The sequence below is a fragment of the Malania oleifera genome, chromosome 5 (genome assembly GCF_029873635.1).
Source record: "Malania oleifera isolate guangnan ecotype guangnan chromosome 5, ASM2987363v1, whole genome shotgun sequence".
Taxonomy (NCBI): Eukaryota; Viridiplantae; Streptophyta; class Magnoliopsida; order Santalales; family Ximeniaceae; genus Malania; species Malania oleifera.
The window spans coordinates 85,258,298-85,276,861 of record NC_080421.1 but is presented as its reverse complement, the minus strand read 5'-3'; the positions used below and the strand labels follow the sequence as shown (position 1 = coordinate 85,276,861).

Genomic DNA, 18,564 nt, shown 5'->3' with positions numbered 1-18,564 from the left:
TTGAGGCCACGATTAAGGCTTTGTGGTTGAAGAACTTTATCTCAGAACTTGGGATTGTCGACAGTATAGCCAGGCCGCTGAGAGTTTATTGTGATAATTCCGCAGCAGTCCTTTTCTCCAAAAACGACAAATACTCTAATGGTGCTAAGCATATGGAGCTGAAGTATTTGGCTGTTAAAGAGAAAGTTCAGAAACAGAAAGTGCTTATAGAACATATAAAAACTGAACTTATGATAGCAGATCCTTTAACGAAAGGATTGACACCAAAGGCATTTAAAGAACATGCTGATCACATGGGTCTTTGTTGTCATCCTTGATGTATGATAGTGGATCCTTATGTTTTTTTCTATAACATGTATAATGATATCAATAAAAGTGTTTCTGAACATTATTTATGTTTACCATCAATCACATGATTATGAAGATGGTTTACTGTTAAACAGAAATGGTCTTTGACAAAGACATTACAGGGACAGTATGGTAACTTCTTATTATGGATCATAGTTAAGTGGTTTATTAATATTGTGGTACATGGAAGGGAAGATGTCACTCTAATGACATTTACCGTCATGACTTGTACTAATGGGTTGCTTAATTATGATATTATGATAATCTCATTGAAAAGTATTAATAAGCTAATGTTTTGTACACATTATGGTTATTTGTTAATTTATATTAATATCATTCATATCGGTCAAGTGGGAGAATGTAGGATTTATATCCTAAAGGATATGTCCCACACGAATGATATGGATCCCACATGTAGGGTATGTGTCTCATATGATAAGAATATGAATTAACGGTTGTATGGGTTAACTAAAGGGTTAGCTTATCTAATATGAGAAATTAATAATGGAAGTTTGAAGTGATTCCTATATATATATATAATTTATATTAGCTACTATTATGGGGAGTAGCTATAAAGGGCATGCTATACATCAAGCTAAACTCTAAGGGTAAGAAAAGAGAGCTAAAGAAGAGAAAGGAAAAGTTAAGCTCATAAGCTCTAAGGGGTTAGCTACATGATGATGTTAGCTGCGAAGGAAAGATAGGAATAAAGGAATTGTCCTCTCTTTGCTTCTACTTCTCTAATCATCAGGAGATCTCATAAATCTGGTGAAGGAAGGAAAGAGAGAGAGGAAAAGTGGGAGAAACAATTTCTTCAGATTCTTTGGGTGTTCTTCTCGATAGGTTCAATATAACCGATTCCGGTATGTAAAATTTATAATTTATAAGTTACTTATTTTTTCGCATAAAGATTATTGATGCGAAGTTCATGATAATTGAAGATCTCGACTATAATATATTTATGAAAATTTTCTTCCAGATGTAAATGGATTGGGATGTGCTTATGCAAGAAAGTTCAATGGTTGCCTATGGTTCACAACTATTGAAGTCGGACATGCATAACCATCCTACGCTTTATCACTGAGTTTTATTTTTTTTTATTTTTTATTTTTTAATGGTTATAACAATTTAAGGCATTTTCCTCACTTATGCTGAAGAGATGAATGTAGTATTCGGAGCATTGTAAGTTTACACAATTATCTTTAAAGTGTGTGCGTTTTCCATGTCATCGGATATGGTTCTGCAAAAACCAATTATGGTTATCAAATTTACTTTGGTGGGTTGACCATTTAGTCTATGGTGATGTAGAATGCTGTAGCTCAATCCCAAGATTCAAAGTTGATATTTGTTTCAAATTGACTTCCTGGTGCCACTAGATATGATTATTGGGAATGCAAGAGTCGGTTTTTGTTTCAAACCGACTTCCTAGTGTCATTAGACATGATTATTGGAGATTGCATTCAGATTGAAACTAAAGACTTAAAAGGTTGATTGACCATTCCAATATTTTTTCAAACGAGATTCACTTCAATGGCTAATAAGTGGTTTGCATTTAAGCCACAGAGGCAAATCACATTCCACACCAGCTCTTTCAATGGATAGTAAGTGACTTTAACTTTACATGATACAAAATGGATTGACGTTACCAAATCAAAATTTTCTGCGATGTGCTCTTTTGGGGCATTCTCCAAACGGACAAAACACCAACATTTTGTAGCAGCACGTGCACAACTATGAACTTGGGATGTGAATTGTGGTTCAAGTTTCTCAATGAAGTAGATGACTGACCAATGATCCAAAATCATCTATTATCGTTGGCACTGAATCCTTGGGTCACCAAATATCATGAAATTACCCACATCAAAACCAGTACTCCATGGCTCATCAACAAACATTTTAGCCAAACACAGGACGTGCAATCCTGTCCAGTGTCGGGTCACAACTGAAAATCAGTACTTGGCTTGGGAAAAAAATCCACACAGCATATAGTGATGGCTGTGTAGCTACTTTTGAAGGAGAGTGGCCAAGTTAAGCTCGATGTCTTCTTTGGCTTTTCTATCAAATGGATCCTCGCCAATATATAGATCTAAAATTGACCGACACAGGAGTTTGCTCTGGATACACCCAACCTCCTTCCCATCAACTGCATATATTAAATAAAATATGGTTAGCTTCATCGCTGATCAAAATGTCTGTAACTTCAAAAAAGAATGGGCACACAAGTAGCAACAACTATCATTACAGTCGAACAGGTTTACAAACTGAAATTTCAGCATGAGAACAAATAATTAACCTACAAATCCTCCAAAAAGTCAAGGGACAAAATCTTGAATTAAATAGTTCTAGTAATTCCCAAGTTCATTTCATTTAGCATTACTCTGCCTTTCAAGGCGGAACTTCCAGCATCCACATTCAGTATTCCAGTTATGACACTCTTTTCATCCACAGATATAATTTTATATTATATCTTATCCAAACCCAAGACCTCTCCAAACATAGGGATAATTCTAAAATCACCTAGACCATACAATGAAAAATGCAAGGGAGCAACATGTCTACCTCTGCCACATGATATATGTCACTTCATTAGCTAATGGCACATTTTTAACTTTTTATAGCTGTTCTAAAGATTTCACCGATGGCTTCAATTTTATACAACAAATTTCTGCAATAGTTCTGTGAAAATAATGAATTATTTCGTTTCGTTTCGTTTCTAGAAGCCCTAACAGAGTAGAATGACATATTGGGACCTCGCTGTGGTCCTTGTTCAGAGCTTATGCAATGCTCGAGAATCCATGGTACTTGCATATGCAACTCAGTTTGGGGGAAGAATAAGCACTCGTCAGTCATAAAAGCTGTAGTTGAAGAGAATAAAATTGCATCAATGCAAAAAAATGCAAATAACAAAGAAATAATTATAGCCAAACTGTGAGGAATTATGTACATATTATGTATGCATGCATATAGATAAGAACATCTTACTTCTTGTACGAAGGATATAGCCATGTTCCCTTGAGAGATCTATAATGGATCCCCGGGGTATTTTATACTCATCTTTAAACTGGGAGGTGAACCTGAAACAAAGATTGTGTTAGGCTATGAACAAAGAGACCACACTAGCTTTATCAACTGAAAAATAAAAAAATAGGATTTGGTTCTGACTATATTTCGAATGACAGCTGTCATAATTCTATTGCTGAAAGGCTCCCTTAGATGTAATGCATGTAACAGAAAAAATAAAATAGGCCATCTATTAGAAACAAAAGTTTGAGACCAATGTATTTAAAAATGTGTTATTTTATTTTATTTTCATTTTCAAAAAAAAAAAAAAAGATGAAACATTTTACAACATTTTGGGAAATGTGAAAACCAAAACATGTGTTTCTTAACATATTTCACATGATCAAAACAAAAACTGAAACAACAAAATTCAACTCCTTATAAATACTATTTTAAACCTCTTCACAGAGGAACATGCATTAAGAATTTAAGACATATTGCCCAATTAAATGGAATTCAAAAAGTGGATCACAATAACCACAAAGGCCAATTAAAGGAACATAAATAAGGAATATATAGCAGATATAACCAAAAATATAGAACTTCTCAATAATTCATTATTGTAGTTTTTCTTTTCACTTAATCAAATAGTATAAATTCCATTCATACATGAACCAAATGGTAGGCAACAGTCACAGCAATAGTTGGCTAATAAACAAACAAGACACAACAATGCCCTGAAAATTTATTTACCTTTTAAGCAATTCTCTATTCTCTGATCCACCAAACTTCTCAAGTCTACTTCCTACAGACTCTTCAAATGCGCTACGCACTGAACGAATGCTTAGTCTTCTGTAGACTATTTGAAGTCTAATAGTCACACATATGTCTCTTTCCATAAGATCTTCACTAAACTGTGTGTTGCCTTTCAGTTGAGAAATCGACAGTTTCCCATATTTCTCCCTGAGCAATTTCTGCATGTCATTATCATCAGCATATACACCTGTAAAATGAGATTCAAGGAGTAACATGGTGAATGCATTCAATGCCATAATATGTACTATAGAAAATATTTATTGCTCAAGAAGACCATATTACTCCTGATGTCCTTGTACTGATACCGAGGAAACAGAGCAATGAGTGAACTTTAAGCCACGGGTACAAGGTGATGGGGCCTGGTATGCTCTTGCTGACAGGTTACTACTCTAGAACACAGATATATTTACCAATTATATATATAAATATTAAATAATAATTAAAAAAAAAAAACCTACCCAGAAACCAGTAACCTGTCAGCAAGAGCATACCGGGGCCTGTCACCTCACTTATGACTTGTGAAAAGATAAGGCTGCATACAAATATATGTACGCGCCTTACCTTGGTTTTCACAAGAGGCTGTTTCCATGCCTTGAACCCGTAACCACCAAGTCACACGATACCGCAGAAAAATATAATATTACAGTAAGCACATGATATGCTAATTCAAGGTAATTGTTAGTGATAGTCTCCAAAGAACTGACGCTCCAAACAAGAGGAAGAATTGGCATCCAACAGACATAGTTGCAACGTATCCTCAACACGAATGAGGTGTCTTAAATTTGGTTGTTTCAGACACGTGTTGGACACATAAAAATGAAGCATCTTGACACTTGTAGGATACGAGTTGACAATCACTATTGAAAGGATAAAATTAACTTAAACTTAAAAGGACCAAGTTGTAATATTATAAAATTTTAAGATATTAATTATATTTTGAAAAAGATATTCCTTAATTTATTGAAATTAATTGAAATTCTGATCACATTTCCAAAACAAGGAAAAATATGTAAGACAATGCTCATTCAGTTTTTATTTCCTACTCTCTACTTTCTCTTTTGTATGTAAATGTTGCAAGTTGTCCTACACACCTAGCTTCCACCGAGGAAAGAACTCTAGCAAGTTTAGAACTCAGGTACGAATCAGCATCTTTTTTTCCTTCAAACTGTTTTTCCAAGCATCATCAGCTATTTGCATTACCACCTGCAGGAATTTTAATTGTCATCTGCTATCTGGTTAAGTTTGCCTTCATTTTCTTTTTATAAATAATTTGCATCTGCTTTGCAACTTGTTTTCCAACAATGAAAGATATCAGAATCCAGTCCATGAAGTCCTGAACCTTTTCCTTTTTCACCTTTTTTTTATTTTTTTTTATTTTTTGCCTTTCGCTCGGTCAGCATGGAGGCATCAACCAGTGAACCACATTTTGCCTTTGTATGATCAGACATACCTGGTGATCTTTCTTTAATAACTTGATTGGCTACACTTTTTTCCCTGGTTTTTGTTTTTCTTTAACAAAAGCACCAAGTGCTTTGTCCCACTAAAGTACAGAAGCTGAGTGCATGTCCTGGGGCTGGCTAGTGGCCACTGGTTGGCCTTTTTTCCTGATGCTTTGATAGACATCAGAAAGCATCACTTAATTTTTTAATTGTTGTTTGTACTTCTAGAAGTAGTTGACTAACACTGCTTAATTGTTTCCTAATATGACCCTAGGGTTTTATCATAGGGAAATCGTAGAATTTGAAAGGATGGAAATTTTGAAAGAGAAAATAGGGTTAATCATTTCAAGGGAATCTGCCTCCAAATTAGCTGAAGGTTTTGTATCATGTTATTGCTTGAATGAAAAAGCCCCACAGGGTTACATGTATATAGGGTAGGGAACCATATTCAAATTAGGAATGCAAAATATCCTAATCCAAGTCCTTAATGGACTCAGTCCTAATTAATTTGGGAATCCTAACACATTAAATAAAAATCCAACACTAAATAGAACCCATTGAGATTTGGGAACCATAACACATTAATTAGAAACCCTAACTGATTTGAGAACCATAACATAAAATAGAAATCCCAATCGATTTGGGAACCCTAACATTTCAATTAAAAATCCCAATTGATTTGTGAATCCTAACATTTTTACCTCCATCAAATCATCCTTGTCCTCAAGGTTGAGCAGCAATAAACTGCAGGAATCACTCCTCCAAGAAATGATAAGTTTCCCAAGTTGTATCTTCAGCTAGTAAGTGAGACCAGTCAACTAAAACTTCTCTAATGTTTAGATTTCTATGTTTGACCACTCGGTGAACTAGATTTGCTAGTGGTTGGCTGCACTTGAAACTCACCAATAGGTGCAACATCAAGCAAGTGGCACTGCATAGCAACTTGCTCCCTTGACTTCTTTTTGAGGCAAGAGACATGAAAATTTGAATGTACGTTAGAACCTATTGGTAAGCCAATATGCCCAAGGTATGCAACATGCTGTCGAACAAAGCTGCATTTAGATTTTTTGACAAACAGATGATGCTCATGAAAAGTGGCGAGTGCATTTCATAAATAACATAGATGATCTTAAAAAGAAGAAATATATACCAGGATATCATTAAAAAATAAAAAATAAGAACAAACTTATATAGAAAAGGTCAGAAAATGTCATTCATGAGACTTTGAATTGTCAAGGTACATTGGTTAACCAAAAAGGCATAACCATATACTCAACGGTCATCAAGAATTCTAAACACAATCTTCTGAATGAATCCTCACGAACCTGAATCTGGTTAGCCCGATCTTAAGTTGAGTTTGGTGAATTGTTTGGCACCTCCCAACTCATCTAACAATTCATCCACAACAGGGATAGGATGTTTATGCTTCACAATGTTCTTGTTCGGCGCTTGATAATCAGCACACATATGCCAAGAGTCATCCTTCTTCTTCACCAATAAGATTGGAGAAGAATATGGACTGACACTTGGTTGAATTATGCCCACATCCAACATTTCTTTCCCTACCTTTTCTATTTCTGCTTTCAGAAAATAAGGATAGTGACAAGGATGGACGTTGGTATGGACACTACCTGGCAATAGAGGAATGTGGTGATCATGTGTTCGTTGAGGTGGCAATCCTTGTGGCTCCACAAATATATCAGAAAATTATGAAATATGAGATTATAGCCCTTCATCTTGGTCATATTGATGTTGTAACCCCTCTTAGTGCTCAAGGTTATACCAGGCAAGGTCTTAAATTTTGATTTGGACTCAAATTTCAAAACTCCAAAAGTATGGAAATTTCTACGGAAATTTCGATTTTGATGTCAATTTCGATTTCGATTTGAAAAAATAACGGAAATCAATAGTAAAGCATGGAATTATTTGTGAAACTTTAGAAATGGTTTACAAACATAATAATGTAAGTTTTAGGACTAATATATTACAAGTTAAATACATCTATGTTGTGTATGAGGTGGAAAAGTTCTAAAATTGTGTGTGTATCAAAAGTATTTGTAAGATAATGTGCATTAAACATATTTAGTTAATACAAATGAAATTCATAAATTATTTAAATATTATTTATTAAACAAATAATGATAATTTAGATATGAATGGTTAAATAAAATGTTGTTGTTAGTTTGCCTTTTCATATAATTCCAAAAGCACTTGTAATAATCTTTTGATTCAATAAAACTAAATAAAATAAATTAAGATAGAAATTTCACTTCACTCCTAAATCTCTCATTTGAATTTCGAGGAAATTTCATTGCATAGTTAGTATTTCGACGAGTATCGCTAAAATTTCGAGATTTCGATAAATTTCGGATGATTCATTGAGATTTCGATGGAAATTATGCAAGTTGGAAATTGACTACCATTTCAATTTCAAGGGAGACGGAAACAAGAAATTTCAACAAAAATTTTGACAATTTCGTGGAAATTTAAGACCATGATACCAGGCAACCATGTCACTCCTTTTTTAAGAGCTTCACCATACGACGGCTTGAAACTGTAGTCACATTAACACAACATTTTCCTTTAAAAATCACTCTCTAGATATTTACAACGAACTTCATAACCAATTTAGAAAAATTCAAAACTATATCACCTAAAGTCCTTAATCATTCAATACCCAAAACCACTTCATAATCTTCTAGTGGCAGCCAAAAAAAAAATTAACATGCAACCCATGATTTTGCATAATAAGTTTAACTTTTGGACACTTGCTCTAACACATCAAGGTCTCCATCTGCAACCTTCACATCAAACTTTTTGCATTGTTCCACAAGATAGGCTAGCCATTTAGCAATTTTAGTCTTCGTGAAATTATTAGTGCTACCAATTAAGATATAGTAAAAGGTCAGCGTTTTAGGAAGCCACTAATTTTCATGGTTCAAGGATTAGCACACCTAGCCAAAGCAAGAACTGAAAAAGTGATAAATTCATTATTATCACCAAATTCCATACCTTCTTGATTTGAATCGGCACAATCATCCTCAACCTATTTTGGCCCCTCCATTAGTTCATCATCAAGAGTCGTCTTCTCTTCACAATGCCAGCACTAGCCCTTTTTCGTTAGCTTTTTAAGTTCCTCCCGATTCGTTTGGCAAGAGGATTGCAAAGAGCAAGTGGTGTGATAGTGCTACTAACATTTTTCTTTCTGGTCTTGCTAGAGTGATGTCGTTCTTCTCCCAACTTCTCTTATTCTAACCATGCAAAGAAAATTGCAGCAATCATAGTTCTTGGCCAACACACTTTGACCTCGTGCCGAATGTCAAGTAGAAGGCCTTCAATAAAAGTACTGACGAGTTTCATTCCAATCTTAGTCTTGTTTGATAGTTGCTCAAATAGTGTCTGCTACTCCAAGACAGTGCTAGTTTGGCATATTTTGGCATGCTCTTCATCAATATTCTTATATTCAGTGGGCCCAAATCGAACAAGTAATTCAAAAGCAAACTATGCCCATGAAGGCATTCCATAACGAGCTTCAAACTAATCATATACCATTGAATAGCATCACCATCTAGACTAACAATAGAAATCTCAACTTTAGACGTTTCTAGAGTACAATGAAAACAAAAGTATTTTTTGGCCCTAGAAACCCAACTAGTAGGGTCGCCACTATCCCACGAAGGAAATTCCACCTTCACACAAGAAGGACCATGATCACGCTCTCCTTGGTAACCTCCTTCACGCACGTACATCTATTCCCTATGATTAGCTAACATAGAGACATCATCTTCTCTCTCTTTAATAGGAAGATGTAATGAGTAGTTTAGAGAGCAATGCCTAGATCTCTTCAAATTGAGGCTTAAACATATTGCTATGTTCAGCCTCTAGTCTAGATTCCATCTAAGACTGCTGAATTTTCTAAGGCCATTGCGTATAAGTGAAGATCGAGATTTTCGAGATCTTGCTTTTGTCACGACGGGGGGGTGGAGGGATTAATGGCATCCACAAGAACACCAACTCTAATATCAAATGATAATACCCTAGGGTTTTATCAAATGGAAGTATGGAAAATTTGAAAGAGAAAATAGTGTAGATCACTTCAAAGTAATTTGCCTCCAAATTAGCTAAAGGTTTTGAATTATGTTATTGCTTGAATGAAAAAGGTCTATAGGGTTACATAGATATATATAGGGTAGGGAACCCTACTCCTATTAGGAATGTAAAATATTACAATCCAAGTCCTCAATGGACTCAAATCACAATTGATTTGGAAATCATAACACATTAATTAAAAATCCTGATTGATTTGAGAATCATAACAATAAATAGAATTCCCGATTGATTTGGGAATCCTAACACATTAAGTAGAAATCCCAATTGATTTGGGAATCCTAACACTTCCATATTGAATAGGAGTATCAGTTGGTTTAGCTCTTAACAAACCAATCTCACTTAGCAAGTCCAAGGTATATTTGCACTAAATTAGACTCAACCTTCCTACACCTTACAATTTTAATACCAAGAAAGTAACGTAGAGTACCCAAGTCCTTGATTTGAAATTTAGCTTGAAGCTACTACTTAACATCTACAATCCTGCTCTAGTCACTACCATTGATAAAGATATCATCAAAATAAACTATTTATAATACCTATCTAAGTGATGGGTTCATGATGCAAAACTCCTTTTTTGGGTTTATTTTATTAGCTCATCCAAAATAAAAATAAAAGTATCTTCCAAATTTTTGAATCGTAAGGAATCTCTAATTGTCTTTGTCTCTAATATTATTATTAAATATTGGAATAGAATTCTAAAGTACCACACCCACCTATGTTTTGCGGAAAAGGACCAAATAAACAAAATAGCACTGATGAAGCCAAATATAAAGACCACCACACTAAATTTGTCAAACCAAGCCCGAGGAGATTGTTTAATACCATAAATGGCCTTATGCAACCTACATACTTTACCATCCTCCCCCTGAGCAACATACCCAAGAGGTAAGAGGTTGCTCCATGTATACCTCCTTTTGCAAATCTACATACAAGAAGGTATTCTTCATGTCCGACTAATATAATGACCAATCAAAATTAACTGCCAATGAGATCAATACACAAACAGAATTTAGTCGAGCAATTGGAGAGAAGGTCTTAAAATAATCAATATCGTGTGTTTGGTTGTACCCCTTGGCAACCAACTGAGCCTTAAGTCGTTCGACATAGCCTTCAGGAAAAATATTTTATGTGTCGACCCAACAACATCTAACCAACTCTTTACCAAGAGGAAGATCCACTATTGGCCTAACAACGTTTAGAATCTTATTTTGATGATAACAAATCAAGGGTGCTTAACATGTTCGGTTAAGTGAAGTTTCAGGGCTCAAATGCTTTGATAAATATCAAGATCAAGTGCTTGAAGAGTTTTATTAAAAGCTTGTACTTGAAACTAAAAGATCTGATGAAGCTAAAGATTATTGAAGAAAGAAGCTCAAGATAGACAAAGAATGGAAGCAAATGCATGAAGACTTAGTGCTTAGAAAGTTATAGTTTATAAGAAGTCTCATGTAAGTACTTCATACGATTTCAATATTGATGCATGAAGCTCGTAGGAAAGTTTAAGTGACTTAGAGACCTTATTTCAAAATCATGGAAAATGTTTTAAAGTCTTACTCATCTTTTTCCAAGATCCAAGTAAAATTTTGAAATCAAAATTTGAAAAATCACTTAAGCTGAAAGCAGGACAGGCGACTGATGAATCATCATTAGGCGACTAACATTTTTATGTGCTTTTTAAGAAAGCAAGCAGAATCGAGACAGGCGACCGACCCTTAAAGCTCAGTCAACTGACCCAACACTGTGTTTTCAAAATACGCTAAACTTAAAAGGCTCAGGCGACTGACCTTGGGCATAGTCGATTGAAGTTCGTGTTTCAACTTTTAAACAACTTTTGAAAAGTTTCCAAATTTGATTTCTTGGGTCCAAACTTAGAGATTAATCTACAACTTGGGGAAAACGTAAAGTAACTTTACTACTCTATAAATACTTGTTATTTTTCACAAATGACACCAAAAAAAAAAAGCAATCAAGCACATACAAATTACAAATTCAAAGTTCTCCCACTGAAATTTTTTTCTGAAGTATTGCTATGTTTTTGCTCAAACAGCCCATGGTTTTCTGATCTTTTCTGCTGAGAATGTCGATTCAAATCAGAACCCTGGTGATATTCTACTGAGCATCACTCTTCTATATTGATTATTGTTAAAGTGTATTGTTTTTCAATAGTACAAATCTGCTCTAACTAAGAGTTTCAATTGTACAAACAAAGTTTGTTCTTGTTTCTTGTTTTCTTGACGATTCAGGATTGTTGGATCATTGGATCGTTGCCTAGCGAGAGGGGATTCTCGTTAGAGAGGCGAACTCCACCTTTGAGGGAGAGAGGTTGTAACTTCACCTGGTAACGAAGTTGGAAAGGAAAATCCTCACAGCGTGTTGCTTGGGGCAAGGACGTAGGCTTTTGGCCAAACCTTGTAAAAAATCTGATCTTCAACTCTTCTTCCCTAATCTCTTTACTTTATTGCAAGTTTATAATCTACGTGTATGTTTATTGAGAACTCGCTACATATTGGAAGTTGCTGAAATACTGATTTTGTTTCATACTTGAAATCACGGAACATATTGGTTATCATTGATTGGTTTAAGTTCAAAGTTGAATACTGATTTTTATATCACAACTGAAGTTAATCTTGCTTAATTAATTAAAGGAAAGTTTCAGGCTTTATAAAATAAATCTTCTGAAATTATTTTAACATTGTCACTATTCGTTGTTGAAGAAAATTCTGATTCTGAAAATTGAAGTTCTGAGATTTTAATCAAGATGGTCTTTAATATCATTCATTTATAAAAGATTGATTTTGGATTGAACAAAGGATTGTTGACTTCAAGATTATTGCTGATTGTGTGATTGTTAGACATTAAATTTAAAAGGGTAATACTTAAATAAGGTATTTACAAACCTAAGTTACAAAGAAATTTTGAAAACCCAATTCAACACCCCCCCCCCCCCCTTGGGAGTATACCTAAATTTTCATCCACTAAGTCCCATGTCCCTCGAGTGGTCAAGGCATCCATTTCTACAACCACATGTTTCTACCCAAGGTTAGCAACTACTTCAACATGTAAGGAAGGAAATAGAAATTTAAACAAGGAAAAAGAAAGCATAAGACTAGGAAGGTGAAGATCTGAAATAAAATGAATGATATAATAAGCAACAAAGAATTGTTGAGCACGTGTATGAGTACCTTTCTAGCGAGCAATAGGAAAATCCAAGTCATATTGGGATGGATCTTAAGATCTAGAAGTCGATATAGTGATGGGCAAAGTAGGTGTCTGCATGGTGGTAGTGATGGCTATGCTTGCTTTTTGTCATTCATAAACCTTAAATTGTTTCTTTGGACCAGCAACCAATGGTTTTGGACAAGGAGCAAAAGATTTCCCAAGAGGGCTAAGGGTAGGAAAAGGAGGATCAACAAATGAGGGGGGGACCATAAATCGTCGATGAAATCAAAATAGATTCATCCAAGGAGCACCTGACACTGGAAAAATAGGGTGTCCCTTAAAAAAAAAGTGACATAAACTTTAGCATATTTCCTACGAATGTGGGGATCATAACATTTGTATCCTTTCTGAGTTCTCAAGTACCCAACGAAGACACATTTAACAGCACAAGGAGAGAACTTATCTTGACTAGTATGTGGAATATGAACAAAACATGTGCACCTAAAGATATGAGGCACAACGGAGAACATGGATGTTTCTGGGTGGCACAAAATGGAGAATCGGAATTTGTTCCCCTAGAACACTTGAGAGCATCCTATTAAGCTAAAAACAAGTTGTAAAAAAAGCATCAGTTCAAAAGGTTTTAGGAACATGCATATGAAGGAGTAGAGATTGTGTCATGTCAAGTAAATGTCTATTTTTTCATTTAGCTACTCCATTCTGCCGAGGGGTATGTATACATGATTTTTTTATGAATAAACCCTTTGGGGCAAGAAAAAGGACTGAATTTCATTTTGAACAAATTCAAGCACATTATTAGATTGAATAATTCGAATGCCGATGCCAAACTGAGTTTTTATTTCTTGGTAGAATTAAGTAAATACGTTCAAAAATTCAGGCATATCTTTTAAAAAATAGATCTAGGTCATAGGGAAAAAATTATCCACAAAGGACACAAAATACCAATCAAATTCGTGACTACATGGATCCCAAATATTTGAATAAATAAGAAAAAACAATGATTTACTACGAGACTCGACTCTAGATGGAAAAGAAGTCCTAATATACTTTTCTGACTAACACGCATAACGCTCAAAATGAGAAATAGACTTGAACATCTTGTAATTTCTGAAGGGATGGATGACCCAAATGAGCATGCCATTGATCAAGAGAAACACCATAAGTAGAAATTGAGTAAGTCGTAAGACAAGAATTGGATCCACTATAACCATCATTGAAACCATACAACCATCCTTCTCAAGCCCGCCACCAATCCTCTTCTTCATCTGGAGATCCTGAATAACACAATGAGAAGGAAAGGTCACAAAATAGTTATGAGATTTAGTTGATTGATTAACTGATAGCAGGTTCAAGGAAATATAGTCGCATATAACACAAACGAAATATAAATAGAAGAAATTGAGAGAATATTGCCAGAATTGTAAACTGGTGTAACCGAACCATCAACAAGAGTAACCTTGAGTGTAAAGAAGTGGGGTTCAAGGACTCCAACAAATGAGGACTTCCTATCATATGAGAGAAGGCACCAAAATCTGTAACCCAAAGTGAGGAGGGTGAAGAGGCAAGAAGCCCGATTGTACCTAAATGGGCCACAGTAGCACTAGATGTAAAACAGTGAATTTGGAGTTGTTGAACCATGCAAAAAGATTGTTATACTCCTCTTAGTACAAGGTGGATAATGTACTCAACTACCTAGTGGAGTAGCAAGGTGTTTTTGAAGTGTCAATAGTAGAATTGCCTTTCACAAATGACTTATTGGCCCAAGCTGGTTTCCCAAGGAGATCCCAACAGCGATTAATGGTATCATTTTCCTTGCCACAATGTGTGCAAATGCGAGAATTGCCACAACAAACTCCTCATTGTATTACACAATCACTGCCACAACCACAATCCAAACCTTGTCCTCATCCTCCATAACTTTCCCTACTACAGTTAGAGGTAGTATCCATGGCTAACTTATCACAAGAAGGAGTTTGAGTAGCCAGACAGCACACACTAACACAAATACTTTCAGAACTTCAAAGAAAATCAGAACTTGCAACACTTCAAACTTTCCAAATCCAGAAAATCCATAATAGGTAGCTATGACTACAGAACTGAACTTACAATATCCTATAAGGAATTATTCAACCACCAAGAACAGGGCAGATCACAAAAAAGAACTGCACACATTTAAAAACCAACCTGGCAGCAGCTCCAGGCATTATGCTGGCAGCAACTGGAAATGAATGCGGAGAAGAACAAGAAATAAATATTTGAACACCAATCAAAATCAACCAGAAATCGGTACAAGATTGCAAGCAATCAATCACGAATACACATTGTCAAAAAAGCATCATCAGCAAACCACAAACGGAGTGACAGAGGAACAGCAGCAGCAGCAGCATACAACAAACAGAGCATAGTTGAGTTCACATAGCAAATCAGCATAAAAACACACAGATTCCTGCCAAGGATGCTGCACAACCTAACCCATAGGAAGGGAGTCCTTAAACAACTCTCAAACCAACCATAAAATCAGATTTGAGGACTGACTAGGGGAGGATAAGGGAAAAAAAACACGGAGTATCAAACCAAATTCAGATAAATCAGTTTTGAAGGAGATCAATGCTCTAATTGAAAGAGGACTAGCGGAATAGCCCTAAGATCCAGCTGTAGTGCATACGGATAACAAAAAAAAAATAATCTTATCATGCAAACCCTGATTACGTGATTAGGATTATACCTGCAACATCTGTTTGGTTTGATCCCGAATCCGCAAGTACGAAAACGAGCTCTTGAAGACGACCAGGAATCTTCTACTTGAACACGCCTTGCTCCTGAGAGAGTGGGCTCGTAAGCGGCTGCTAGGATTTTCTTCTCTCAAGAAAAATGTCTGCCTCTATGAGAGTTCACTCGTCTCACCCTAGCTGCTGAATGGAGCGCGTGTATATAGGCTACAGCAGGGACCTCTGGGCAAATATGACTAGGGTTTCCCACATAATTAAGAATTCCTAATCCGACCTGAATTCATCCGTAGTTACATTAATTATAATTCATACCATTAAAGAATTATAATTGCACTCCCTATCAAATTCGAAATTAAATTTCGAGCTCCTATTATTAAATGCTTATTTATCTCCCCACGTAAAGATTCCAGATACCTGTCTATTAAATTAAATTACTAACAATCTAATTAATTGATATATTAATTCCCTGAGACCTTCCACTTAACTTATTTGATGTGTCGGATTCAAAATCCACCTGCAAAGTTTGACACAATCAAAACTTATAAGTTTCCTCAAGGGGGTATCATCAATCCCGATACCGGGGCGTGGATTCCGTCAATAATAAATGTTCACCATACACACAATGTCATCACCCAACTCACTGAATTTTTTGACCCATAAAGAATCTCACTCTTCTATGAATCAAAGTAATAAACACTATATGCACGTGTCCAATAATCATATTAGGATTAAAAGCATAAGCACTCATAATAACCATTAGGTATTAATTTTTTTATATAGTCAGTATAAAAACAATTACCCCAAGACGATCCTATTCAATACACACAAAGTGTACTAGCACAAGGAGTTGGAACTGTACCATTCCCAATAGTCAAGACAGACCTATTAAAACCTTGTGCTACAGTCCTACCAATGGTGTGTCCAATTTCATTTAAGAATGTGAACAATAAACTTATATTCTATAAGAACTGATGATCCAATCTTCTGTGTATAAAGTCGTATTTTACACACTAGATCACCTACTATATAGAATAAAAGACACACATACATAATCATTAAATAATAATGTCAGGCAAACATTGCTCACAAAGATTCTCATTAAAATGGAATAACTTAAGTCATTAATAAATACTAAAACTGATTACATAAAGCATGTCTTTCAGTATAAATCCCTAACACTAATACCATGTTATAATGTTAGTGATGGAGGAGAGAAGAAGAGGAGAGAAGAGAAGAGAAGGAAAAAAAAAGGAATGAACTGAGCAGCAATTTCCCTGGACTCTTACATACAGCTCCAGGTTTGCCCTCTTATATATTAACAAGTTGGTTAGAATCAAGATCCTCCATAGGATCATTGGGAGGGTCTGCAAGATTGGATCATGGATCGTAAGATTCTACTTACAATGTAAAGTAAATTAAAAATATATGTATATTTAGCAATTTATGACAACTCTCAATAAAATAATCCTAAAAACTTGGTAGTTCAAGAAATTAAAACAAATTTCAGGAATGTAGCTAACTTGCTAACTAGCACCTAGCTGGTTTTTCCTTCAACAATTTTGACCATAAAAAGAAATTCTAAACAGCATGAATAGCAAAGTGCTCTGCAAGGGGTAGCCTATTCCTAGCTTATTTATTTAATAATTATAATTAAAATGAAAATAAAAAAGAATGAAGAGAAGAAAGAAGAAGAAATTGCTAATCTTAATTCAATGAACTGATGTAAATTTCTCAGTATCTGTGGTTGTCATCAGACCATAAGAAGAAGAAGAGAAGCAGGGGAAAAAAGGAAGAGGAAGAATGTTTTATTAGTCGCAAAGAAAAAAGGAGGAAAAAGAAAGCTATAAGCTCTCTGCTTTGGGAAAAAGGATAGGTCACTGGCTTGTCGATAGTAAGAGAAAAAGAAGAGAGAAATTTAAAAAAACCACAAAGATAACGCATAAATGCTACAGGCCTGCAACTTCAAGCTCTCGGCCTGACTGTGCAACTCCCTATTTGTTGAAGCTCTCTACTGATCTCAAAGCTCTAAGCTAGCCACTATTGTTGCTAGAAGAAGGAACAGACCAAGCCTAGTGATAAACAACCTAGGATTGTCTAAGCTCTCAGAGAGCTTTCAAGAGAAGCTCAACAGCTCTCGACTTGGATCGAACAAATCCTAGAATATGCTCATTATTTTGCCCTATTTGTAATGCATTTGAACCAACTAGACTAAATTTTGTGTCTATTGCAAAAGTAAAGTGTCTGGGCCAATATATATATATATATATATATATATATGTATATATATATATATATGTATATATATGGCTCTTTTCTTTAAAATCTTATATAGGAAAAATCCAAATTCCACTACAAAAGTAGGATTGGTAGGATCACAAGTAGGATCGCGATCCTAAGATCCTAACAATCCTGATAAGATCCTACAAGCATCCTACTTTCTTAAGAATCTACTCAAGATCTGGATCAATTAGACAAGTATGGATCATAAGATCATAGAATCGCATGATCCGGATCGGGATTTTGATAACCGTGTATATTAATAATAATGTAAGTCTTAAGCACAAAAATACCCCTGCTCACACAACCTAATTGCCGAAATATCCTATTCTCTTCTAACAAAAAGGATAATGTTGGCAAATATTTATAGAGGTGTGGTCATTCTTGGAGCCAGGTAGCATTGGCAAGAGCGGGATCTGTGATAAATTGTGGTTACAGATACAGATGTAGACGCAGCAGCAACAAGTGTCACGAGCTAAGCTTGTTCAGGGCATTATGCTTACCTGTGACCGCTTGTCTTGTGTGCTTGGGATGGATTTTCATCATGTAAATACTAGTGTAGGGTTATTTTCTACTAATAGTGTCTTTATATGCCAAATAAGGCAATATGACTTCTCGGTCACTTCGATGTTTCCTAGTGCTAGAGTGGGAATGGCCTAGAAAGC

General features: G+C 35.3%; 1 protein-coding gene across 1 annotated transcript in view; it reads right to left on the bottom strand.

The window, feature by feature from the left end:
• Nucleotides 1-1,813: 1,813 nt before the first annotated feature.
• LOC131155171 (fatty-acid-binding protein 1) overlaps nucleotides 1,814-18,564 on the bottom strand; it is a 37,804-nt gene continuing 21,053 nt past the window's right edge. Inside the window, exons 3-5 of the mRNA XM_058108119.1 lie at nucleotides 4,102-4,351; nucleotides 3,331-3,422; nucleotides 1,814-2,491 (exon numbers count right to left, since the gene is read on the bottom strand). Of these exons, the coding sequence (XP_057964102.1) occupies nucleotides 2,352-2,491; nucleotides 3,331-3,422; nucleotides 4,102-4,351 (482 nt within the window). The 3' untranslated portion in view covers nucleotides 1,814-2,351. The remainder of the gene's footprint in view (nucleotides 2,492-3,330; nucleotides 3,423-4,101; nucleotides 4,352-18,564) is intronic.